General features: G+C 41.8%; 3 protein-coding genes across 5 annotated transcripts; 2 read left to right on the plus strand and 1 right to left on the minus strand.

Annotated features, from left to right (window-relative positions):
- Window positions 1-3,584: 3,584 nt before the first annotated feature.
- Window positions 3,585-7,204, minus strand: LOC109486807. Of its 2 annotated transcripts, none has more exons than XM_019790706.1 (5): window positions 6,679-7,204; window positions 5,646-5,927; window positions 4,496-5,442; window positions 4,100-4,191; window positions 3,585-3,821 (listed from the first exon to the last, which is right to left on the minus strand). In XM_019790706.1, exons 2-5 carry the CDS (start codon window positions 5,906-5,908, stop codon window positions 3,636-3,638), a joined length of 1,488 nt encoding a protein of 495 aa, XP_019646265.1. In that variant the 5' UTR covers window positions 5,909-5,927; window positions 6,679-7,204; the 3' UTR covers window positions 3,585-3,635. The 2 variants fall into 2 exon arrangements, with proteins under 2 accessions (XP_019646265.1, XP_019646264.1); XM_019790705.1 differs by having other exon boundaries at window positions 5,646-5,930.
- A 1,226-nt stretch (window positions 7,205-8,430) lies between these two features.
- Window positions 8,431-12,625, plus strand: LOC109486809. 2 transcript variants are annotated; one of them, XM_019790707.1, is made up of 8 exons: window positions 8,431-8,681; window positions 8,917-9,027; window positions 9,353-9,427; window positions 10,080-10,169; window positions 10,286-10,390; window positions 10,896-10,970; window positions 11,400-11,492; window positions 12,026-12,625. In XM_019790707.1, the coding sequence occupies exons 1-8, from the start codon at window positions 8,570-8,572 to the stop codon at window positions 12,076-12,078; spliced, it is 714 nt and encodes a 237-aa protein (XP_019646266.1). In that variant the 5' UTR covers window positions 8,431-8,569; the 3' UTR covers window positions 12,079-12,625. The 2 variants fall into 2 exon arrangements, with proteins under 2 accessions (XP_019646266.1, XP_019646267.1); XM_019790708.1 differs by lacking the exon at window positions 9,353-9,427 and having other exon boundaries at window positions 8,455-8,681.
- A 628-nt stretch (window positions 12,626-13,253) lies between these two features.
- On the plus strand, window positions 13,254-27,035 carry LOC109486805. The gene is given in 11 exon segments (XM_019790700.1): window positions 13,254-13,422; window positions 14,146-14,250; window positions 14,997-15,071; window positions 15,341-15,430; window positions 15,922-16,026; window positions 16,459-16,533; window positions 16,860-16,955; window positions 17,086-17,340; window positions 17,343-18,098; window positions 25,162-26,211; window positions 26,664-27,035. Coding segments are annotated over 11 exon segments (2,997 nt in total). The 5' UTR covers window positions 13,254-13,313; the 3' UTR covers window positions 26,945-27,035.
- Window positions 27,036-27,650: the final 615 nt, after the last annotated feature.

Below are 27,650 nucleotides of genomic sequence, written 5' to 3' on the forward strand. Positions count from 1 at the left end.
TCATCAGTCTTGTTGGTGTGTCATTCAGCACCATGGACAGGACCACCAGTGTTATTGGTGTGTCATTCGGGGACAGGGCCACCAGTGTTGATGTGTCATTCAGGGAAAGTTACACCAGTGTTGTTGGTGTGTCATTTAGCATCAGGGACAGGGACACCAGTGTTGTTGGTGTGTCATTTAGCACCAGGAACAGGGCCACCAGTCTTGTTGATGTGTTATTCAGCACCAGGGACAGGGCCACCGGTCTTGTTGGTGTGTCATTTAGCACCAGGGACAGGGGCACCAGTCTTGTTGATGTGTTATTCAGCACCAGGGACAGGACCACCAGTCTTGTTGATGCGTCTTTCAGCACCAAGGACAGGACCACCAGTGTTGTTGATGTGTCTTTCAGCACCAGGGACAGGGCCACCAGTCTTGTTGGTGTGTCATTTAGCACCAGGGACAGGGCCACCAGTCTTGTTGATGCGTCTTTCAGCACCAAGGACAGGACCACCAGTGTTGTTGATGTGTCTTTCAGCACCAGGGACACCAGATATGTTGGTTTGTCATTCTGCACCAGGGACAGAGGCTCCAGTCTTGTAATGTGTTTTTCAGGGACAGGGACACATGTCTTGTTGATGGTGAGACAGAGAAACCGTTTTTGTTGATGCATTATTCACCAACAATGAGGAAGGTAACCGCCCAACATAGCTTCGACAGATTGAAGAGAAACTGAGCCAGAAAATACCTCACATGGTTACATTTATTGGCAATTTGAAATGTGAACAGACATGTCAGCTGGTACAGATGGTTTGTATCACTTTAAGTAAGGGGTACTGCTAAAATTTACTTCATATCGCACAGTGGTATTTACACAAATACTCTATTCCTTATTGTATATTGTTACAGATGGAAATTTTCAGAGCAGTATAATAAAAATGAAAACATGCAATGTTATACATTATGTGGACTATTAACCTGATGTTAAGACATTACATACCTGTGAAATCAACTGTTACAGATATATACATTAGTTTACATGTATACCACACAATAGCAGTTCCACAAATGTTTTCTGTTACATCGTATACAATTGTTAATAATGAAAACTTCCAGATCAGAATGCAACAAAAACTAGAAGATGCATTACAATGTTACAGTAACATATTACATGACTTAACATGGTGGTAAGACAAAGCTGTACAGTCAATCATGCTGGAGTCTTATGATACAGGTAAATCTGTGATGAACACTAATACACAGTTCTAAAGATGTACAGATGAAGTCTGATCTCTGTTATAGCAGTGTTTCTGTGTAACCTGGTCACCCTGAGAGGGGGAGTTTGTGTAAGTCATATTGCATTGTTTGTTATATTTTTCAGTTGCTAAGTTTGAATTGAAAATCCTTGACATTCAGTGTATGAGCATTAAAATGATATAATTATACAGTCCACATGAAATAAAAAATTCTACAAATAATGAAGCTAGTCCTGACTTTGTGTAAAATACAGAACATCACATGTCCACATAGGTGTATTAATATTACTGAATGAATGTAACATAACCATTGTTAAAGGTTGTAGGAAACAGTCCATGTGATTCTACAACACTGCAACAGAACCCACAGGTCTTTCACACACCCCTACAGTAGTGTAACGGTCAGTGGACAAGTCTTCAGACTTGTACAGGAACTGGACACTCCCCCTCCACAGGTCCTACTGGAGACCACCTCATGTGTACGTTCCTCCACACTCCAGTCCTACTCAGGGTTACATGACACAGTCTGTCATAGATGGCTCACATGAGATGATCTCACTCCAACTACACCAGACCACACAGTACAGTTCCACTACAGCTGGGGTGGGGGAGGGGACGTCAGGACCAACTCCACAGATAGGAGGCACAAGTTCCTGACGGACTAGTCCAACCCCCCATCACCGCTAACAATCTGACATGGTTTGTGGTGTCCAGTAAGGATGGGGCCCGACATCCCGACTGGCAGGTCGGGTGCAGGGCAGCCATCAATCTCTCACTGAACCTCACAGAGACATGCCAGACAGATGGGGCAGTGTGAGCAAGCTGAACAGTCTGAAAGAGACAAGTGTCTCCTATCTGTGGAGTTGGTCCTGACGTCCCCTCCCCCACCCCAGCTGCAGTGGAACTGTACTGTGTGGTCTGGTGTAGTTGGAGTGGGATCATCTCGTGTGAGCCATCTATGACAGACTGTGTCATGTAACCCTGAGTAGAACTGGAGTGTGGAGGAACGTACACATGAGATGGTCTGCAGTAGGACCTGTGGAGGGGGAGTGTCCAGTTCCTGTACAAGTCTGAAGACTTGTCCACTGACCGTTACACTACTGTAGGGGTGTGTGGAAGACCCGTAGGATCTGTTGCAGTGTTGGAAAATCACATGGACTGTCTCCAACAACCTATAACAGTGATTGAAATGAAAAATAATTTGTAACACTAACAATCTTGGGCTGTACAAAAAGGTGCAGATAATCAAATACAATTTTTTCTCTCCCCAGCATAAACATCAAAATTGTGCTATATCATACATGTACTAAAAATTACCCCGGTCATTATACATAACCACATGTCAGGATACCAAACTTCATGTCAGGATGCAAAACTTCATCATGTCATTATACAAATCTTTGTGTCAGTATACAAAAAGCAATTGCACAGAGTCTGACATAATTTGGGACTATAAATTAGTACATTGTAAACTCTGTCTCTCCAGCATAATTTGTGCCTAAACAACCTAAATGTGTATTTTGGACTGTACAATAAGGATTGCAGAAAGGTATGTAACATTCTCCAGCATAATTTCTATCTGAACATTATGACAGGTGCTGTACATTCAACAACTGGGAGTTTATATACTATTAGGTATAATGTACAATACAGTTTTACATATGATTATATACACACAGTTTCAGGTGCTGTACATTAAACTACTGAAAGATTGCACAGGAATCATTGAATGTCGATTAAACAACAAAGTTTTACATAATATTTACATATACACACAGTTTCAGGTGCTGTTGTTGAAAGTGATAATATATATTACACACAGTTTTGGGTGCTGTTGTTGAAAATTATAATATATACACAGTTTCAGGTGCTGTTGATGAAAAGGATTGATGATATATGCACACAGATTCAGGTGCTGTTGTTGAAAGTGATAAATATATACACAGTTTCAGGTGCTGTTGTTGAGAATAATATATACTCACAGTTTCAGGTTCTATTGTTGAACATGATGATATATACACACAGCAGTTTCAGGGGCTGTTGTTCAAAATGAAATATATTCACAGTTTCAGGTGCTGTTGTTGAGAATAATATATACTCACAGTTTCAGGTTCTATTGTTGAACATGATGATATATACACACAGCAGTTTCAGGGGCTGTTGTTCAAAATGAAATATATTCACAGTTTCTGGTGCTGTTGTTGAAAATAATTATGCACACAGTATCAGGTGCGGTTGTTGAAAATGATTATATATACACACTGTTTAGATACTGAAAATTCAACAACAGAGATTGACAATGGCAACACAGTTTTACACATAGTTATATAAATACACACATGAATCATTGCCAATAAATATTCTGGGCATGATGGTAAGGCATCCACTGTTCCACCAAACTTACAAGTCAGGTGATGAGGGGTCGGGGCTTTTATGGCGCCGTTTCTGGGACTTTTTGTCCTTCAGCGAGGCGCGGTCGGTCTTCTGGCGCCGCTTGGTGCTGCGGACTTTGGACTTGTCGCTGGGCTGTTTGAAGGTCACAGTTTCTGATGTCGTCTTCCCGACTTGCTTGGTGCCAAACTGCAGCTGGTGTGGATCATGGAGAAAAGAAATGGTTAGAAACAGGACAAGACAGCTGCAGCTGGCATCATGGAGAGAAGAAACGGTTAGAAAGAAGACAGGAGCTGCTACAGTTTCCTCCAGTCAGCCATTCTGTCTCAGGGAAGGACTTTATACTACCTTATCACTCAGTCCTCCTTCAGTCATGGAACAGGAAAAAAATCATCTCTTTCTTCCCAAGGCTCTTACATGGTACACAGTGCTTATGTTGATTGTTATGGGCAGAATGTAAGTACAAGACTCACCGGTGGCAACTGTGTTCCCATGTCCTCATCAGGGATGTTGGGTCTGGCAGCAGTGGAGAGAACACCATCTCCTATGGAGGGAAGGCTCACACCTGGATAAAACAGGACAAATGGAAGATTAACTCATTGGTGTGCAATGTGCAATTTAATATACTAGATCAGACATCTGATACTTGCAGTGACTAAACATACACCACAAAAAAGGTGTTTGAAGTTTGGTTCCTACACTACAAAACTCACCAGGTGTGTGAAGTTTGGTTCCTACACTACAAAACTCACCAGGTGTGTGAAGTTTGGTTCCTACACTACAAAACTCACCAGGTGTGTGAAGTTTGGTTCCTACACTACAAAACTCACCAGGTGTGTGAAGTTTGGTTCCTACACTACAAAACTCACCAGGTGTGTGAAGTTTGGTTCCCTGCAGCATCAATCCTGGATCTGAAGTCAGGCTGGGTAGGACAAGCCTCTCCTTCCTTGCCTTGTGCTTGTTCTTGGTGGTTTTGCCCTGGACCGGTGTCCTCCTGTCCTCGTCTCTGGTAGGGTCTGACTCCATCATCTCCTCAAGCCCAGCTTTCCTGATGAAGTACATCCAGTCCTTTGTCTTGTCCTGGATGGTGGGTGAGTCAGCCTCCCTGCTCAGGTGTCCAGGCTGTGGGGACGTCTTGTAACAGCTCCGTACTCGACCCTCATCCTGCCAGTCAAGGTCACGTGCTTCAAGAGACGTCATGCTCACGTTGTCGAGCCCGACATTTGCCGTGTAGTCGGGTGGTGTCTCCACACGAGTTTTCTGCTTCTTCTTGTTCTTCTTTTTCTTCTTCTTAGCCTCGTGGTTTGTGTCTGGTTCCATCACCTGCTCCACCACAGCTGCTCCGCAGTCTGCCTGCTTGTCCATCGTGGGGGTGGGAGCTCCAGCAGGGTCGGTAGAGTTGAACTCCTCTTTGAGATGATCCATCCAGTCGTTGAGCACTGCTTTTGTTGGGACTCTCTCCTCATAACGTCCGAGTGAGAATACCTGTTGCTCTTCCACAGACTTCAATGTGGGAGCTTTTGCAGCGTGCTTGCGGGCTGTTCTGGCCCTTGTTTTGTCAGCTCCCATGGGCTCGCGTACCTTCTTCTTGGAATCCATCGTTGCCACGTAGCAATCCATTTCTGTCATGTTCTCATCATTCCTAGAGCCCATCATCATGGAGACAAGAGCTGGGGTCTGCGGACGTCTGGAGGGTTTCCTCGGTCGCTTGCCCTCTCCCATGTTGTTCTGCTTTTGTTGGATATCATTCATCCTTTCTGCATACTCTTCAAACACCTTGGCATTTTCGTCCGGGTGTGTTGGAGTCTTGACATACCTGTTCACAGAGAAAAACAATGAACTATATTACTAAATACTTATCTTACTTCTGATGAGCAGGTCCTGTTCAAAGCAAACCCTTACCCCAGGACAGGTGTACATGAAACTTAATGCCTTATCTATTAACCAGGACAGGTGTACACAAAACTTGACACCTTATCTAATTAACCAGGACAGGTGTACATGAAACTTAATAATTACCTGTTAGCTGCCGTGAATCCACCCTGAGGAGCTGGTTGTTTCCTGTTTAGGTTGGTGACCAGTCTTGGCGGGTCGTCCCACTCAGGTATACGCTCCCTGGGGGGTGAAGGCAGTGGTACAGGAGACAGTGGGGGGGCGTCCAGGAGAGAGGACGGTGGAACGGCTTCAGGGGTGGGGACGTGTCGACGGCCCCGGATGATAGCGTTACTGTATTTCTGCTGGCGCAGAGCATAGCTTTCCTTCTTAGACTTAGAGTTGCTCATGTTGATTTTTGTTGATTAACTACTGAAAGACGAAAAGGAAAAAAATTGTCAAGAATGGCTGAAGAAATCTGTAGGGTCTGACTGCTAAAAATTACATGTTACATGCATGAGCATGCATTTCATCCCTACTGTTGACATAATGTATCATGTGACACAGTATCATGGCTCAAACCTTGCATGAAGGCACCAAAACCAATTAATTCAATCTTATCAGAATAATTGAAATGATATTTCATACACATTAGTTTATAAAGATTTTTTTCATTCTATTTTATACCAAGTAACATCATTGGTGTGTGGCATCCATGCGTACATAATGTTACCACGCGTGAAGATACCTTTAAGATCTACCTAGCACATCAATTCAACAGAACACGAGTGAGCTGGCTATCAAACCGCTGAAACACACGTCCTGGTCAAATTGTGGCTCGGAATAGAACCATGAACAATAGCGCCACAGTCAGCCACTGGACCATGTTACGACCAGACAGTTAACATACGGTCCCGAGTCATGAATTGTACCCATCGTTCCTCGATATGTGTGGGGAGGGGGGCTGTAAAACCGCTGAAACACGTCCTGGTCAATCCAGTTGTCACCTCTGGACCAGAACCATGAACAATTTAGCGCTACAGCCAGGCATCCGATCATGGTACGGTCAGACAGTTAACACATGGCCCTAAGTCATGAAATTCTATGTAAAAAAAAACACAACACACAACCCTTCCACTTCCAGAAACTTCATACCATAACAAACTTTACGCACTCTTACCTTGAATGTTCGATTCTTGAACACGTGTAGAGTCGACGTAAACTGGTCACAACGAAGAATATAGTTCATAAAGTCCGTGATTAACAAGAAAAATAATCAGTTCTTCTCTATGACAGAGTCTTTGGCCCCCAAGTGCCCCTGAAGGCACTCAGGACCGGCGGAGTCGTGACTTGAGTCTAACCCATCTTGCTCGGTGCGACTGCAGTGTAGAAATGGAGAAGGTGGAGCTCAGATTTCCCAGGAGACTTTGGGGTGTAACGCGGAACGCCCTCTAGCGGAGATTAGTGGTGCTGCAGGATGTCGTCAGGTGAATTCTCCAGATATTCTCTGATGATGGGCAACTATTCAGCTGCCTCTAACTTTTTAGCCTCGGTGTTTACGGCGCCATTATTTCACCTCAGTGTGCAGGCAAGATTAATGAACACTTTCCCGGAGTGTGTGGCTCTAACGCGAGCGCTGGTCAAAACGGGAAGCAAGTATTTGGCAGAGAAGCGGCGCGCACGTCCGTTCGTCTCGGAGGTTGCAGTGGTCTGGTGGCGTTACCAAGGTGTTCGATTGTGGTCGTCAGGGCTTCTCGCCTTACATTGTTCCAGAACAGACGTGATAAAGCATTGTTAGGGGTGTACTATGAAGGTTTAGGGGTTACTTCATGACTGATATATTTTCAATTTCGGATAACTCTCATCCGAGAAGAAAACACGGCTCATTACAATGACGTTAAGGTTCTGTACGAACAATAACAAAGGATTCTCGAACGAAATGAGAGAAAAACTACTTTGAGCGGTGCTAATAGTTGTTAACACCCCTATCCTAATCACAGTCGTCTGTCCATATATGGCAAACTTTCTTGTACATTGTACCTGTCTTTTACCTGAAACATGACACGACAAAAAATATATATATAAAGTTCTGCAGAGTCCATACCCATAGCTATGCACATATAGGCATGGATTCGAAGGGACGCCAAGACCTACTGTCTCAAATTGAATACATCCATGACAATAACATAAATCAAACTATTAAATATCCTATATAATGACAGTTCTTTACTATAGTATAAGAGGGATGACATGACACTAAAGCCTCGAGCACAAGAGAACGAAAATACGATACAGTATTAGAGAGCTGTTTGTATTGAACGAGACTGATTTTCTCCGTTCGTGTCTGTCTCTTCAATCCTCTGAACCCCTGGCATGGTTCGTATCCCATACTTGGACAAAAACGTTTGAGCCCGGTGCCCAGAATGTCCCATTTTTGCCTTGGCCGAAGAGTGCTTCCACTAAAAACCACAGTTCATATTTCGACGGTTTTATCAATTTCATGTTTCAACTGTAGCTCTTTGACTTCTTGACAGAGAATTACCGTTTCCTTGCATAGCGAGAAATTGTAAAGTTGTAGCATCGGCACCCAAGATACGTACTTTCAGTGGTTACACAGAGTAATACGACAGGACTACTATCAGAAGACAGTTTAGCACAATTTAGCATATTGTAAAAAAAAACGTCAATATGACGGCCTTGGTGTATTTATTCATCACGACCCACCAAATAAAAGTCTCATTAATTATAAAGTGTAGTTTGGTTTGACGAATCTTCATCATAACAAACTCCGTGCGTCAGTGAGGCGTGATATGGTTCAGTAAAACTAGGCGCGGTTGAACATACACACACAGTCACAGTCATACCTGTGCTCTGACGTATGTGGCTTGTATATTGCCTGGAGGTATACACGTAAACAGTAATGAGTCTCACTACTATTAAATAAGGTGGAGTACGCACACAAATGACCAAACCAACCGGTTCCTTCTGACGCAGGCGAGGTCAACAGAAACGGATTACATGTAAGAGCTCTTGGACGAATTTGTACAGTACGAGCCTCGGAGAGCGTCAATATGGCTTTTCTACAACTAATAGCGGTTACCTTACTGGCTGTGGCGTTTTGTGAAGATGTCCCTCAAGGACAAGCATCGGACGGTCCTACGTTTTTGCAGAGGGAAAATTATCGTGAGTATCAACAGTAGATCTAAAACTCGACTACTAGTATCTTGTCGTATTATCGGCAAATTAATTAAGTCAACCCCGTGTTTTCAAGGGGAACGCACCCGAATTTTATGTTGTATCTCACGGGGACGCATTCTTCTACAGTACACTGAATATACTTTTACCCCTCTCCTCTGACAGCGCCCCTTCCCCCACTTGCATCTGTTTACTATTACATGTACACGTACATTCTACTCAGTTCTGAAGTTACTTCTTGGGCACAAGGATCTGAAATGGAATGGAAACGAGGTGAACGGAGTGCGTACAGTCATCGAGGACATCCGAGCTGGGAAGGACCCAAAAGCCGAAGGTACAGTTTCTGATATTACCGAATATTTCAAAACTCCTGAGTTCAAGGGCATTAATTAATTAAGCGATAGCAGAGCCAATGAACTCCATGTTGTGCGGTAAACATAGGAAAATGCACTTATCCGTAAACTGGACTTTGCTATTTATCAGACGTTAAATAATTGACACATAGCTTTGCCACCATCCCTTGTCTTGTTCATAGTCCTTTGTTTTGACTTACGTCAGAGAAGCGATAAGTAAAATGACCTGCACATTTTCCAAATACAGTATTGATATCTATGAGAACATAACTTTATTAATAAAATACTCCATTTTGTTTGGTGTAGACCCAGCTACAAAAATGGAACTGGCGTTGGCATACCGGAATCTTCTGAAAGAAAACCCATTCCGTGAGGAACAAAGTAAGAAATTTGAACATTTGGTTGGGCTATACACACATCACGGTAACTTACTCTTGAGGCGGCACATCCCAGTTTATTTTGGTCTCAATTCGATTCTGCATACCCTCAACTCTAGCGACCGTCTCTTTCAGGAAATAGCTCTTAAGCCAAAATACTGTGTTTGCAAATGAAGGATATCTCTCTAGCTACGAGAACAATAGAATTTCAATTTCTTTCACCTCCCACATTTTAGTAAGTTTTAGGGGGAAAAGAATTTTTTCGATGAAAAATTATGCCAAAAAGTGGCCATTTGCACGTGGAATTAGACCCATCACCCAGAATTTAGCCACCAATATGACTTATATGGCCGGAAAGAGAATTCAGCTGTCTTAAAAGATACATGTCGGGGTTGTAAATTGGTTCTGTCACAGCAGCATGTTTGAAAATCCCACGACATGAAAATTTTTCGACGACCTACGACGAATGTCAACGATCCGTAAGACTTGATGTTTCATGGACATCTGACAGAAAAGTAATGTTTTGCACTTGATGGCTAACAGCAATTAATTGTTTCGCCTATATACCACATGTACGTGTATTATTGATAGTACTACTGCAGGGACGTTTTTGTTTATATAAATTTGTGTTAAATGCTTGGTGTTTTTGTCTTTAGTAAAAGAAGAATTCCGCCAAAACCTCGGATCAGACATTGCTCAACAACTCTTTGATGTGGGCGAACAAATCATGGAGGCTGAATTGGAAGGTAAATAATTTGTTTTACTACCGGAAAATGTTTAGACATACATGTATGCCCCCACACCCATGTTTGTATCTATTGTGCATACGCAAATTCTATCTTCATAATATATATAATTACAGCAAAGGACCAATTTCAACGTGATTTCAACATGAACTACCACGAGAAAAATGCTCTCCAAAAACTTGAGAAGGACGTTGTTGCCGGAAAGGATCCACTCCATGAAAGTAAGAAGTCAATTTTGTTTTCATACTTCGTTCAGAGGTTGACTTACTTTACCCCCTGTGCTGTGTATGGTCCTATGGTGAATTTATCGAACACGTACCCAAATGTTGAACGTAGTGCCCTAAAGTTGATTAGACAGTATGTTTTCTATTACTTCATATTTGCTCTGGCAATGTGCATGAAATTAGCCTTCGGGCATGATTTTGCAAGTTAAAGTTTATCATACCTTACTTCCTAAGTTAAACAACCATATGCATGGTAAGGGTTCCATACCAGTCTGATCAGGTACAAGCAATACTCCCGGGGATTCCAGTCCCGTAGCTGAGATACCGACGAGTCTGCGATAGTCTGTTGCGGCCACCAGACTACACATTCCGTGCAAAGTACAGTAGTACTAGCGCAGATACGCAGTCGAAAAATTGGATGAATGTAAAGGTTATTTCGTGTTAGAAGTCGAAGTTAAGAATTTTCTTCCTACTGACTGATTCTGTCGCTCTATCTCACCAGGCCCTAAGATCATGAGGAGAATCAACAAGGACGGGAGGAAGCTGTTTAATTTAACACCAGAGGACCAGGACACAGGTCGGTACCTGTGCTCAGATCCGCATTCTGTCAATATAACATCTAGTTTTAACAACATTTGCATATTAGCTTCCGAGTATGGAAGAATTGGTTTGCGTGGCTGAGATGTGGGTTTGTGTCTCGGTCTGTCCAGACAGAGTAGGTTGCAGCACGTGGGTAGATGAAGATTGATCACAGACTGAATGAAAGGGGATCAAATGTCTCAGAATCTAACCAGAGCTTTGATATGGTTGGAATTCAGGAGGTGGAAGCTTGCATACTTCCCGGGAGTTTGAAACCTGTCATTTCTTATTCCACATCGAAATAGATGAAAAATTAATTCGAATCATTTCATTTATATTCCTTTCTAGCGTGTGGTCTTCTCACAGTTAGCGATAACGTGCATGTTTTATATGTTTACATGACGATGTGGCTTCTACTTCTTTATAGAGAAAGCACTACTTACAGCGACCTACGGAGAAGAAACTGCACAGCAGATCCTTGACGCCATCAAGGTTATTCGCGAGGAAGTCCAGGCAAAAGGTAGGCTATCCTGAAACTATATATCGTGTATCATTAAAACACATCAATAGAAAACCCGCATTCTTTCAGCTGGTCATGAGGGAGACTATTACTCTCTATTGTACATCTATTAGCCATTTGAATACTTGAGGGTACAGAAGTATTGTTTTGAGTGGCTGAGATATGAGTTTGTGTGTCTGTTAACGTTTGTCCAGATACAGTAGATTTACAACAATAAAAAATGGGATGGAGAAAATTGACAGGCATAGTGACAGGAGTCCAAAAGGTCAGACTCAGGAAACGTGATCATGATATTGCGAGTAGGTTGACAGCACGTGGGTTGACAGAAGGTCAAAATGTCATGCACAGGAAATGGGGTAAACTTGAGGCTCACAAAAGTCAAATATATATTAGCCATAAGAAAATCTCCAATTTCTTGTTTTGAATGAATAGTTTCAAGCTTTTTTGTTGCTCAATGCCCTTAAAACATTTTGGTAATGACATGAGTGTAAGAAATTAAAGATTCTAGCTAACTCTGTATTCCACTCATCTAGCAAGTGCTGACGCAGACGCGGAAGAGGCTATGAAGGCGGAAATCGGGGGCTAGGCAAGGCTGAACATGTCTGTCCACAAACGCTTCTACACCTTCAAGAATTGCTTTGAATTCGAAAAATTCGAATACACAAATCTTTTGTAAGCAAAACCTCGTGGTTACAATGCAATGCTTGTAAAACATATATTGTACTTGTGCCATGAAAATAGTAAATGTATTTTGTAGATATGTAATTTGGTATCGACGCTGCATAACAGTTGTAGACAAATCAATCACCTAACTCCGTGGCGCTTTGTATCACTACGTTCTTGCTTCACATCATTAGACTATTAGTAATAGCATGTATACAACAGATCTGTCTAACTGAACACTGCAGAGCTACATAAAATGGACAGTAAATTCGTCCTACCTTCTACCTATTCCAGCTTGTTTCTCTTATACATATAGAAATGTATTCTGTCTTGCTACACTGCTGCTAGATATAAGAATTATATCCAGACTTATGTGTTTCTTACATTGTATAATCAAGCATTGCCTTCCAGTGTAGATTTCGTTGTTACATTCATTCCCTTGATGTTATTCTATTAAAAGATCTGTGAAATGCAGGCTGAAATTGCATCTTTTCGATTTTCCTCATCCGCATTAGATACATGCATGTACATGTATAACGTACTGAATCTGTGAATTGTAGGCATGTAGGTATGTAACTAGTGTGCAGCAACTATAAGAATACAAAGTAATCGATCTTCCTGCCATGTTTTCACAAGTTTATTCACAGCATATTAATGCTCCGTTGTGTCGTGAATACGTCCTGAAATTCATTTGCGTACTTCCGTGGATGATTCTGTGGACTTCTGTGGAAAACGAGGGGACCCACGGCGTTTTGCTTTCGAGCCGTCTAGATACGTGGGAAATGTGAAAAAAATGAAACTAAGTAAATGTCAAGCTAAATTGGGATTTTTAGATTCAGAATGAGTTTTGGTCTCCAAATTCTACAAGACCCACATTTAACATTTTCCCTTTTGGAGACTGTGAGCAAGATAAACGATGATTAAGATTCCTCTCGTACAGTTGTCCTCGTTTTTGTAAGAGCCACAGCCTGGTGACTGAACTGTCATCGCCTAAGGCTGTGTCACGCTGACAAAATGGCGTCTGGTTGACACCGAGATCAATTTGCATCTTCAATAGTTTCCTGAGTGACGTGTCAAACCGGTTTTTTAATCCATTCAACCGGTAACGTTAACCCACTGGGCCTTCCAAGTTATCTTGCAGTGTCTTCATTTATAAATATGGCGTCAGTTTTGTATCTTTTTCTGTTCCTGGTGGTTTTGGGCGAAATTAAGAGTTTTCCGGCCGACGTGAACGAAGATGATGACTTATCAAAGAAGGAAAAGACACGTAAGTGTGACTTGTCTATCTACCTTTAACGTAGCTAGCATAGCAATACCGCGAGTGAATAATCATGATGGCTTGTCAACAATACTCAATAGTATTGGATAGTTTTCTATTTGAGATAACACTTACAATATCCGATGTAGATTTCTTGAATCAGCACTAGTAAGACAGTGCATTGAAGGGTAACAAGTTAGTGCGCGTGATTAAATAGATAAAGGTGAATACTACTCGCAGGTTCACAGGTCGGTTCGCCCCATGTCACTTTCGCCCCACTTATTTACGACCAGTTCGCCCCAGGTTATGTAGGTGAAATTCTAGGCGGATGAGAAAGTACACGTGCACACTGTAGACTTTCGTACAATTGTTTGGAGACCTATGGACACCCTTATCTTGTAGTGATTAATCCCTGACCTGACGTCATCATACAACTTTAAATGTTTACCTGTTGTTTGTTCAGTCAGTCAGTGTTCAAATGGGGGGCCGGGGGATCTGGCAAATACGACGTTCTCGTTTGTTACCAGAAGTTTGCCATGTAATGTAATTTTCCTTTCTATGATATATAACAAGTTACACCCTTATAACTCTGACTTTCACAGACTCTCAGAACTAGTACCGCTCTAACTAGGGCCAAGTATGCTAATCCAGGGAGGGAGGTATAGTATTATGATTATGTATACAGAATGAAACATTTAGTGTTATCCTTTATTTTTCATCGATATCAAACAGTGCTGAAAGTGCTAGAGAAAAAGTATAAATTCAACAAGGAGGAAGTGGAAGCAACAAAGGAGCTGATTGAAGACGAAAAGAACGGCATTGATCCTGAACAGGACAGTAAGTTCAAGGGCAATCAGTGATGCTTACCAGTACTACTATTTGTTGAGTCCTTCAAACAAAATATCAGCTCTGTCGATATGTTACAAAGTTGCATATTGTGTATATTGATAATTCAGAATCACAGAAACCCTGGAGCCATGTTATTTACAATCACCCCCGTGTGATGAGCGTAATTGACAGAAGTACAGTGACTTTCACAAGGCCTTGTACAGCGATAGATACACAAAGGTAGATACAAAGATTTTAGCAATACAATACGCGTAACAAGGTACATGTGCCATATCACCTTAACGACCGTTCGCATGACAGTGTAATATCTAAAGATTCTGTAATGTGTTTACCTATTTGCATTGACCAGGAATCGTCTGCCAGTAAATTATGTGGAATCAATTCCTTTGAGCAAGCAGGGAGATGGTAGATAACTTTAGATAACACTAGACTAGCACCATGATGCAATTACTTCCGGAAGAATTGCATTTTGGTTTGGGCGACTGAGCTCTGGGTTTGTGTATCTACCTGTTCGGACAGTGTAGGTTGACAGCACGTGGGTAGGGAAGATTGACATGCATGACAAGAGGATGAAAGGTCAGACATGGTACACGGAATACAAGGTCACGAAAACCCACAAATAATTTCTGAAAGTTTGAAACACACGATTTTTGGTGGAAATATGCAGATAGACACAAGATACTTTGACTGTGTAACACTTCTATAACTCTAACGTATTTCATCATGTCGCGCAGAAATTATTTTCCGGCTTCAGGTTGAAGAAATCGTGAGAAAACTAAGAACGATGAACGACGAGGAAATGATACAAAGTAAGTGTTATACTATTGTACGTAACAGTACAAGTCCTAACATATTCAAACTGTATAAATACAATATTGTACAAATTTGCTATCCACAAGTATGTCAAAGGAAAGTCCGTTGCATGTGTACTCTGTACATGGAAATTACAGGCCCTGAAGTTAATTGAAAACAATATTTCAGTATTTCCATAATGTTTAAGCTGATCTGTCAAAATTTTGATTGTGGTAATTCTTGTTATCTTGTTAACATTTATCATCGATGGTGATTTTTTTTCCAGTAAAAAAACTTTTCGGTCGTAAAATGGGGGTCGAAAGAGCAGAGCAGGTTTTCCAGGAGGCGGAAGAATTGTACGAGAGCGAAAAAGCAGGTGAGCCAAGTATCCAGGTAATGTTATGCTCTTCATTAGGTTCCATTTAAAACTAATCAAAGGCACACCAAATTCAATTTCTTGGTTTTCGTACTTTTAAAAAAAAATGAATCATCTGATTGACATGAAATAATCTCAATTCAACTGATTTATAGGGAACAAGTTATATGTTTCTTCCTCTTTTAAACTCATTGAATTCTGTATCCATTCCTAGTTTTTACCTCTGGTTAGAGACGTATTGTTTTGGGTAGCTGAACTGTGGGTTTTCATATGTTTGTTTGGCTGGATAAGAGTAGGTTGACAGTACGTGGGTGGGGGGAAATTGACGAGCAGAATGACAGGAGGTCAATGGTCTTTGAATTTTGCTGGAGAGCAAGCATGAATTAGAAATGGATGTGGGGGATTCAGGAAAGACTGCATAATTTCAGGATGTCTGAAATTTCCGATTCCTTGCTAATATTTGGATTCATGCCTATAAATGCTTTCCTCAGCAAATGAAGAGTTGGAAAAATCGTTCCAACTAAACAAAGGAGAAGAGGAGGCCTTTGAGGAACTTGTTGAAGACGCTGCAGATGGGAGGGATCCAGAAACGGAAGGTTAGTACTTACCATTTCATCTACTCTAAATGTTTGTGTTTCTTTATTCTATACGGAGAATGTATGACTTTGTATGTTTTAAGTCCACTTTGTAAACTTAACCCATTCAGCCTCATTCAGTAAATGCCAGCCCTTTTAGCATAGTCGCTTCCCTGCCAAAGTTGAAGACTAAGTTGACCTGCTCATATTCTATCCCTCTGCTGATGGCGTTACATAATGAGCTAATTCAACCCCATACCGCCGCTCAGGCCTGCCTGTTGAAAAATTCTGACCAAATATGCAGATGCAGACGGATGCATAGTCCACATGGCAGGGAAATAGCGAAGACAGCGCACTGCAGCTACGATACTCGTAAAATAGCCTGTATCCAGGCTACCAGATACAATATGACTGTACCCTCAGCTATCACTAACCTTCAATTGATTCTGACAGATATGGAGTTCAAGCTCGGACTTTCGGAACTGGCAGACAGCTATGCCAAACTGACCCCAGAGCAAGAAGAAAGATGTACGTAGCTTGTATTTACCTTATATGTACATGTACATCGTACATAAGTATATGTACGTAAACTCACTTCGAATTCATGGTTTTGTCTCTGCAGACATTACTATGCAGTACAAACTACTATTATGAAGACCTACTGTTTTAGATATTTTTGATAACAGACGAAACTAAATCAGTAATGGAAGTTCCTACCAAATGCGGTTGTTCAATTCACTTTATGTACATATCAGTGTTGTACACGTATGCAGTTGGGTACAGTTACAAAAAGATGAAAATGTTGTAACACCATATGGCGAAAACACTTATAGTTACATAATCATTGTTTACAGTTAAAGACCTGGTTGAAGAAGAATTTGGATCGGAGGAGGCAGCGAAGATATTCCAAGAAATCCAGGAGATTCACGACGAACTGGAGGCATTAAAAGGTAAGAAAATGCGTTACATTAAGTATGCATTAAGAACAGCAGAATTGGTTCAGATCTTTCCATAGCAGAATAAGACATTTTGGATCATTCTAACAATGTATGACCAGATTTTGTGTACTGCCTGTTTTAGGGAGCGCCAATGAAGATGATGCTATCCGTTTAGCCGCGGGGAAAATCAACACAGTTGCTGACGATCAGGACAACAGGAAGTTTTGGGATGAGCTAGATGTGGAGGTGCCTGACGACGTTACCCCCAGTGATAACATTGATAATGGCATGGGCCAAGCACAAGCGCAGTATGCGGGTGCAAACTCTGACCAAACGCAGAATGCGGGTGCAAATCCTGACCAAACGCAGAATGCAAGTGCAAACCCTGACCAAACGCAGCTGCAGGTGCAAACCCTGACCAAGCACAATATGCAGGTGCAAACCCTGACCAAGCACAGTATGCAGGTGCAAACCCTGACCAAGCACAGTCTGCAGGTGCAAACCCTGACCAAGCACAGTATGCAGGTGCAAACCCTGACCAAGCACAATATGCAGGTGCAAACCCTGACCAAGCACAAGCTGCAGGTGCAAACCCTGACCAAGCACAATATGCAGGTGCAAACCCTGACCAAGTGCAATATGCAGGTGCAAACCCTGACCAAGCACTGTATGCAGGTGCAAACCCTGACCAAGTCCAATATGCAGGTGCAAACCCTGACCAAGCACAGTATGCAGGTGCAAACCCTGACCAAGCACAATATGCAGGTGCAAACCCTGACCAAGCACAGCATGCAGTTGCAAACACTGACCAAGCACAATATGCAGGTGCAAACCCTGACCAAGCACGGTATGCAGTTGCAAACACTGACCAAGCACAGTATGCAGATGCAAACCCTGACCAAGTACAAGCTGCAGGGGCAAACCCTGACCAAGTGCAATATGCGGTGCAAACCCTGACCAAGCACAGTATGCAGGTGCAAACCCTGACCAAGCACAGTATACGAGGTGGAAACCCTGACCAAGCACAGTATACAGGTGCCAACCCTGACCAAGTACAATATGCAGGTGCAAACCCTGACCAAGCACAATATGCAGGTGCAAACCCTGACCAAGCACAATATGCAGGTGCAAACCCTGACCAAGCACAGTATGCAGGTGCAACCCTGACCAAGCACAATATGCAGGTACAAATCCTGACCAAACGCAGTCTGCAGGGTCAAACCCTGACCAAACGCAATATGCAGGTGCAAACACTGATCAAGCGCAGTATGCAGGTACAAACCCTGACCAAATGCAGTCTGCAGGTGCAAACCCTGACCAAATGCAGTCTGAAGGTGCAAACCCTGACCAAACGCAATATGCAGGTGCAAACACTGATCAAGCGCAGTATGCAGGTGCAAACCCTGACCAAGCACAGTATGCAGGTACAAACCCTGACCAAGCACAGTATGCAGGTGCAAACCCTGACCAAGCACAATATGCAGGTGCAAACCCAGAGCACGCACAGCAGCATGCAGGTGCAAACCCTGACCAAGCACAGTATGCAGGTACAAACCCTGACCAAGCACAGTATGCAGGTACAAAACCTGACCAAGCACAGTATGCAGGTGCAAACCCTGACCAAGCACAGTATGCAGGTGCAAACCCTGACCAAGCACAGTATGCAGGTGCAAACCCTAATCAAGCACAGTATGCAGGTGCAAACCCTGACCAAGCGCAGTATGCAGGTGCAAATCCAGAGCACGTAGAGAATGCAGGTGTAAACCCTGTTCAAGTACTGTCTGCAGGTGCAGACTCTGTTCGAGGGCAGGCCTCAGGTGCAAACAATACTCAAGGAGAGACGCCAGGTGTAAATCTTTCCCAAGTACAAGCTGCAGGGGCCAACCCCAGTCAAGTACAGGCTGCAGATACATACCCTTTAGATACATCCACTGCTTCTACAAAATGGACGAAGACAAAAACAACGATAGTGAGCAACGATGACAGAAAAGTCCCTGAAATTGGCAGCGAGGGAAACCAAACTGAAGCAAACGTCACGCCAAGTGATGTGGAAAATATTCCTACAGCTTCAGCTCCAGTTATCGGAACCGTCGCCGCCACCACAGTAAGCAACGATATTAATTCAGTGGCATCTGTCAAAAACGTCGCAAATAACTCTGAGAACATTTTAACTACACAAATTCCTGCAAACAAGGTCAATACTTCTCAGGCATCAAGTGACTCCGATCGTTTAGAAGAATCACCGATCAACGACGCATCCAGTAACGCAACAGGACCCTTCATTACAACAACGACTGAGGCCAAAGAGAGCACTCAAACGACACAAAGAAACGTCAGTATCTCAGAAGAGCCATCAGTTGAGGGATTTGAAAGCAAGTTAAGAAATATTTCGGGTACACCGACCGCAGCTCCGTATGCGAACAACGTTACTACAGCGGGCAGTGGCGATTCAAATGGACTAAACAACATCACAACTCAGAGCGTGATCACAACTGAAGTCAACACGTCTGGACAGAATAACGATGATAATTCGTCAGACGGAGACTTATTAGGTGATGTCCCAGTCACAGCACCGGTACCACCAACTGTAAATGCTAGTTCAGTCCCTTCTACTTCAGTGGAAAACAGCAATGGCAAAGACCAAACAACTTCAGCAGCCACACTAACTAATGGTACAGTGAGTGCACAGGAGACAGAGGACAATAGCACCGAAAAAGGCTATGTCTCAGCAACTAATGTTACAAAAGGTAAGTTAGAGGTTGTCTCGTTATTACGTCTGGGTAAGGAAGTATTGTCCTGGGTGGCTGAGTCGCGTGTTTGTCTGTCTGTGTCTGTCTATGTACCTCCGTTTCATGACAGCACGTGGGTGGACAGGAGGTCAAAATGTCAGGCATAGAAAATGGGGGTAAACTTGAGGCTCACGGAAGCCAAAAATAGCCATAAGACTGAAATCTCCAATTTCTTGTTTTGGATGAATAGTTAAAAGCTTTTTTTTGTTGCTCAATGTCCTTGAAACATTTTGAAAATCACATGAATGTAAGAATGTTCTTGAAACATTTTGAAAATCACATGAATGTAAGAATTTAAAGTTTCTAGCTAACTCTTTATTCCAATCATCTAGCTCGTGCAGACACAGACGCGGAAGAGGCTATGAAGGCGGAAATCGAAGGGTAGCCAAGGCTGAACATGTCTGCCCACAAACGCTTCTACACCTATACGAATAGCTTTGAATTCGTATTTCTCAAATATAAGTAATACACAAATCTTTTGTAAACAAAACCTGCTCGTGGTTACAATGCAATGCTTGTAAACGTCTATTGTACTTGTGTCATGAAAATAGTAAAATGTATTTTGTTGATAATATGTAATTTGGTATCGACGCTGTATAACAGTCGTAGACAGATTACTCACTTAATTACATGACGCTTTGCATCATTACATTCTTGCTTGACATCAATCCAATTGTATAAGCAGAGCTACACGAAAACAGTTTTCTGCACGTCTTGATGTTATTCTATTAAAAGATTTGTGAAATGCAGGCTGAAATTTTATCTTTTCTATTTTCTTTATCCGCATTAGATATATGTATGACGCATCGCATCTGTGAATTGTATGTATATGTGTGAATTGTATACATATGTGTATGTAACTATTGAGCTGCAACTATAAGAATACAAATGATTATTGCAACAGTTGAACAAAGTAATCGATCTTGGCCATGTTTTCTTTTCACAAGTTTATTCACAGCGTATTGATGCTACTCTGTTGTGTCGTGAATACGTCCTGAAATTTGCGTACTTCTGTGGATGACTACCGCTAACCAGGGGTCCACGGCGTTTTGCTTTCGAGCCGTCAAGATACATGGGAAATGTGAAAAAAATGTTGCAACTGTGTCGAGAATTAGTAGTAAATGTCAATCTAAATTGGAATATTTGCTGAACGGTTCAGAATGAGTTTTGGTTTCTAAATTCTACAAGACCCACATTTAACATTTTCCCTTTTGCAGACTGTGAGCAAGATAAAACGATGATAAAGATTCCTCTCGTACAGTTGTCCTCGTTTTTGTAAGAGCCACAGCCTCGTGACTGAACTGTCATCGCCTAAGGCTGTGTCTCGCTGACAAAATGGCGTCTGGTCGACACCGGGATCAATTTGCATCTTAGTTTCCTGAGTAACATGTCAAACCGGTTTTTTATCCATTCAACACGGTAACCCACTGGGCCTTCCAAGATATCTTCCAGTGTCTTCATTCATAAATATGGCGTCAGTTGTATATCTTTTTCTATTCTTGGTGGTTTTGGGCGAAGTTAAGAGTTTTCCGGCCGATGTGAACGAAGTTGGCTTATCAAAGAAGGAAAAGACACGTAAGTGTGACTTGTCTATCTACCTTTAACGTAGCTAGCATAGCAACACCGTGAGAGTGAATAATCATGATGGCTTGTCAACAATACGCATCTCAACTCAATAGCATTAGATAGTTTTCGACTTGAGATTTGGTATAGAATAACACTGACACAAACGGATGTAGATTTGTAGAATCAGCACTAGTAAGACAGTATATCGAAGGGTAACAAGTTTTGCACGCGATTAATCACCTGATTAAATAGATAAAGGTGAATACTACTCGCAGGTGCACAGGTTTCATTTTGAGTCGCCCATACAACGTTATAGCTTTGAGAAACGTTATAGGTTTGAGGCATATAGAAAAAATATAGATGAAATTTTAGGTGGATGAGAAAGTACATGTGCCCAGTATAGACTCTCGGATTGAAGTTGATGAAAAAAATTTGAACAAATGTTTGGAGACCTATGGACACCCCTATTTTGCAGTGATCAACCCCTGACCTGACGTCATCAGACAACTTTACATAGGGCCAAGTATGCAAGCCCGTTCAGTTAAAGAGCGGAAGATATTGTATAATACTAGTAGTACATGTATACAGAATGAGGCATTTAGTGCCATTCACCTATTTTTCATGTACCTCCAACAGTGCTGAAAGTGCTAAACAAAAAATACAAATTCAACGAGGAGGAAGTGGAAGCAACAAAGGAGCTGATTGAAGACGAAAAGAACGACATTGATCCTGAACAGGACAGTAAGTTCAAGGGCAATCAGTGATGCTTATCTGTCATGCGAGTACTACTTTGTTCTAGTCCTTCAAACAAAATATCGGAGCCATGTTATTTACAACTACCCCCGTAAAATGAACGTAACTGACACTACAGAAGTATATACAGTGACTATCCCAAGGCCTTGTACAGCTGTACATTTGTAGATATACTAAGGTAGATACAAAGATTTTAACAACATAATAACAAGGTACATGTGCAATATGACCTTGACTACCGTTCCAATGAAAGTAGCTAAAGTATCTAAAGATTCTGTAATGTATCTACCTATTTGCATACTTTAAGAATTGTCTGCTCGTAAATCATGTGGAATGAAGTGTGGAATCAAATTCCTTTGAGCAAGCAGGGAGATGGTAGATAACTTTGGATAAAACTAGACTAGCATCATGATGCAATTACTTCCGAAAGAATTAGTGTGGGCGACTGAGCTGCGGGTTTGTGTATCTGCCTGTCCGGACAGCGTAGGTTGACAGCACGTGGGTAGGGAAGATTGACATGCATGACAATAGGATGAAAGGTCAGACATGGTACACGGAATACAAGGTCACGAACACCCACAAATACGTACTTTCTGGAAGTTTGAAATACCCGATTTTTTGGTGGAAATATGCAGATAGACACGAGATACTTTGACTGTGTAACACTTCTATAACTCTAACGTATTTTATCATGTCGCGCAGAAATTATTTTCCGGCTTCAGGTTGAAGAAATCGTGAGAAAACTAAGAACGATGAACGACGAGGAAATGATACAAAGTAAGTGACATTCACTGTTATATTGTACGTAATACGGTAATAGTAGTAAGTCCAAACATATTCACACTGTATAAATACAATATTGTACAGACAAATTTGCTATCCCCAAGTATGTCAAAGAAAAGTCTATGTGTATATGTTGTATATGTACATTACAAGCCCTGAAGTTAATTGAAAACAATATTTCAGTATTTCTATATATTATCTTTAAGCCGATCTTTTAAAATTTCGATTGTGGTGATTCTTGTTATCTTGTGAAAATTTATCATCCATTGTAACTTTTTTTTCCAGTAAAAAGCCTTTTCGTTCGTAAAATGGGGGTCGAAAGAGCAGAGCAGGTTTTCCAGGAGGCGGAAGAACTGTATGAGAGCGAAAAAGCAGGTAAGCCAAGAACTTTACCCAGGTAATGTTATGCTTTTCATTAGAGGTACACCTTTAAAGGTACACCTTATTCTCTTCATTAGGTTCCCTTTAAGGTACACCAAATTCATTTTCTTGGTTCTAGGGATTTTTGCAAAAAAAGACTAATGAACCAGTAATGTGATAGATGCTTTCATTCTACTATGCATAAATCTTTTCGCAAAAAAAAATGTTCAATTCGATTTACTTGGAAGCCATGTTCCTTCCTCTCTTAAACGCATTGAAACCTGGGCCCGTTCCAAGTTTTTACCTCTTAACTTCTGGTTACAGAAGTATCATTTTTGGGTAGCTGAGTTGTGGGCTGGTGGCCTGTTTGTCTGGACAAGAGTAGATTGACAGCACGTAGGTGGGCAGAATGACAGGAGATCAATGGTCTTCGAATTTTGCTGAAGAGCAAGCATGAATTAGAAATAAATATAGGGGATTCAGAAAGCCAAGAACAGCATAATTCCAGGATGTCTGAAATCTCCGATTTCTTGTTAACAGTTAGATTGATACATATGAATACTTTCCTCAGCAAATGAAGAGTTGGAAAAATCGTTCCAACTAAACAAAGGAGAAGAGGAGGCTTTCGAGGAGCTTGTTGAAGACACCGCAGATGGGAAGGATCCAGAAACGGAAGGTTAGTATTAACAATTTCTACTCTAAATGTTTGTGTTTCCTAACTCTGTACGGAGAATATTCTGTGTATGTTTTAAGTCCACTTTGTAAACTTAACCCATTCAGTCCCATTGCAAATGCCAGCCCTTTTTTAGCATCGTCACTTCCCAGCCAAACTTGAAGACTAAGTTGACCTGCTCATATTCCAGCCGTCTGCTGATGGCGTTACATAATGAGCTAATTCAACCCCATACCGCCGCTCAGGCCTGCCTGTTGAAATTCTGGCCAAATATGCAGATGCAGCACACGGACAGGGCCTAGTTCACTTGGCAGGGAAATAGCGAAGATAGCGCACTGCAGTAATACAATAACATAGCTTGTATCCAGGCTACCAGATACACTACGGCTGTACCTTCAGCTATCACTGACCTTCAATTGATTCTGACAGATATGGAGTTCAAGCTCGGACTTTCGGAACTGGCAGACAGCTATGCCAAACTGACCCCAGAGCAAGAAGAAAGATGTACGTAGCTTGTATTTACACATATATTTTTATGTATTTCGCACATAAGTATTTTCGCACATAAGTATATGCATGTAATTCATGGTTTTGTCTCTGCAGACATTAAAAGAAATGCATGGACGCCGACTACATCTTACTTACACAAACTACTATCATGAAGACCTACTGTTTTACTTTTGATACGATAACAGACGAAAGTAAATCAGTAATAACATCGAAGTCACTACCAGATGCCGCAGTTCCATTCACTTTATTTACAAATCAGCGTTGTACACTTATTCAGTTGAGTACACATATTATACATACAGATGAAAATGTTGAAAAATATATATGTAACACCATATGGTGAAAACACTAATAGTTACATAATCATTATTTACAGTTAAAGACCTGGTTGAAGAAGAATTTGGATCGGAGGAGGTAGCCAAGATATTCCAAGAAATTCAGAAGATTCACGACGAATTGGAGGCATTAAAAGGTAAGAAAATGCGTTATATTAAGTATGCATTAACAACAGTAGAATTGGTTCAGATCTTTCCATGCAGAACAAGACATTTTGGATCATTCTAACAATGTGTGACCAGATTTTATGTACTGTCTCTTTTAGGGAGCGCCAATGAAGATGATGCTATCCGTTTAGCCGCGGGAAAAATCAACACAGTTGCTGACGATCAGGACAACAGGAAGTTTTGGGATGAGCTAGATGTGGAGGTGGATGACGACGGAAGTGAAATTGGCGTTACCCCCGGTGATAACGTTGACAATGGCATGGGCCAAGCACAATATGCAGGTGCAAACCCTGACCAAGCACAATATGCAGGTGCAAACCCTGACCAAGCACAATATGCAGGTGCAAACCCTGACCAAGCACAATATGCAGGTGCGGACTCTGATCCAGGGCAGGCCTCAGGTGAAAACAATACTCAAGGAGAGACGCTAGGTGTAAATCTTTCCCAAGTGCAAGCTGCAGAGGCAAACTCCAGTCAAGTACAGACTGCAGATACATACCCTTTAGATACATCCACTGCTTCTACAAAATGGACGAAGAAAAACACAACTGTAGTTAGCAGCGATGACAGGAAAGTCCCTGAAATTGGCAGCGAGGGAAACAAAACTGAACCAAACGTCACGCCAAGTAACGTGGAAAATATTCCTACAGCTTCAGCTCCAGTTACCGGAACCGTCGCCACCACCACAGTAAGCAATGATAATAGTTCTGTGACGTCTGTCGAAAACGTCGCAAATAACTCTGAATACATTTTAACTACACAAATTCCTGTAAACAAGGTCAATACTTCTCAGCCATCAAGTGACTCCGATCGTTTTGAAGAATCGCCGATCAACGACGCATCCAGTAACGCAACAGGAACCTTCATTACAACAACGACTGGGACCAAAGAGAGCACTCAAACGACACAAAGTAACGTCAGTATCTCAGAAGAGCCGTCAGTTGAGGGATCTGAAGGCAAGTTAGGAAATATTTCGGGTACACCGACCGCATCTCCGTATGCGGCGAACAACGTTACTACTGCGGGTAGTGGCGATTCAAATGGACTAAACAACATCACAACTCAGAGCGTGATCTCAACTGAAGTCAACACGTCTGGACAGAATAACGATGATAATTCGTCAGACAGAGACTTATTAGGTGATGTCCCAGTCACAGCACCGCCAACTGCAGATGCTGGTTTAGTCCCTTCTACTCCAGTGGAAAACAGCAATGGCAAACATGAAACAACTTCAGCAGCCACGGTTCCAACTTATGATACAGTGAGTGCACGGAAGACAGTGGATAATAGCATCGAGACAGACCATGCCTCAGCAACTAATGATACAACAGGTAAGTTAGAGGTTGTCTCATTATTACGCACGGGTACGGAAGTATTGTCCTGGGTGGCTGAGTCGCGTGTCCGTATTGTCTGTCCATATATCTCTGTTGCATGGTAGTTGGGACGTGATGTATAGGGTAGGGGTCAAGTCTGAAGGTGACCCAGTGCGCCCAAGTGGTGAAGTGGTGTAATATTTGACCGAATGACATCAGACAAACGGGGTATATGGACGGAAAAGCCACGAAAACCCCTAAAATACTGGAGGTTTTAAATCTCCGTTTTCTTCCTGGCATTTATATTAATGACGGATCTATGTTATGTTGTGATTGTTAATCACGTAACAAGCACACTCACCTCACTGTGCCATAGAAGAACCTTACAAAATATCACTCAAAATATACAGCCAACAAGATTTTTGTCTCATGCCATGATTGGAAGTAACATCTAGACTTTCTCCCTACAGTTACTGGGGACTTTACAGATGAAGAACTTGAGAAGCTTGAGCAATATGATGACTGGTTCGATGTTGACTATGAGGATTGGACGACCATACCCTGGACCGTCGGGACTACAGTAGCCAACGATGAAACTTCAGTGAAGTCTTCAAACAACACAGCAAGTGACTCTGAAGTCATATCCAGCACAACGACTCCTGCTAACAATATCCGCACACCTCAGACAATAAGTGTCTACGATCGCTTAGAAGAATCACAAAACAACGACACATCCAGTAACGGAACGTGAACCTTCATGACAACAAAAACTGTGGCCAAAGTGAGAACTTTCACGGCACAAACTAACGTCAGTATCTCCTAACAACTGACTTATATAACATAATGACATAATAACATAATGGTTAGAATGTTATCGTTTGCTTGCATTTTTAAAATGGCGTGGTACTTCTCACACTAGGCTTGAATAGACTACGCTTCTTATGTTTTCACGAATATTCTATCATTATGCTCTGTCACGAGTTATATACGTGAAACAAACAAACAAACAAACAAACAATCAAACATGCAAACAAAACATTTATTACTAGTGCTGATTGTGATGTTACTATCGTACCAGCAGTATCGTGTGAAATAAAGAAGTTCACGATCTCATACCTTCGTCAAATGACGTTAACTGTTCGAACTGACGAATTATCGTCATTTTCATTGATTATGTGAACAATTGCCTCATTATATATATCTGGTATATAATTGCCCCATTATATATCTATCGGTTGATCATATTCCCCACCAGTCTTATCTTAGCAAAGAAGGCAATTTTAGCATTTCCTTGTGAATTATGCTATTGAGGTATTGATTTGAATCAATTATGTTTAATGGTGTTCATCTTTACTGAACTTTTTAATGCGGCAAGTATTGATATCCTCGCAGTTACCACTATAAATATAGCAACATGCAAGGCGATGTTCAGCTTTAACCAACTTAGTTCTATCTTC

This window comes from Branchiostoma belcheri, unplaced genomic scaffold (assembly GCF_001625305.1).
Source record: "Branchiostoma belcheri isolate BF01 breed outbred unplaced genomic scaffold, Haploidv18h27 scaffold83, whole genome shotgun sequence".
NCBI lineage: Eukaryota > Metazoa > Chordata > Leptocardii > Amphioxiformes > Branchiostomatidae > Branchiostoma > Branchiostoma belcheri.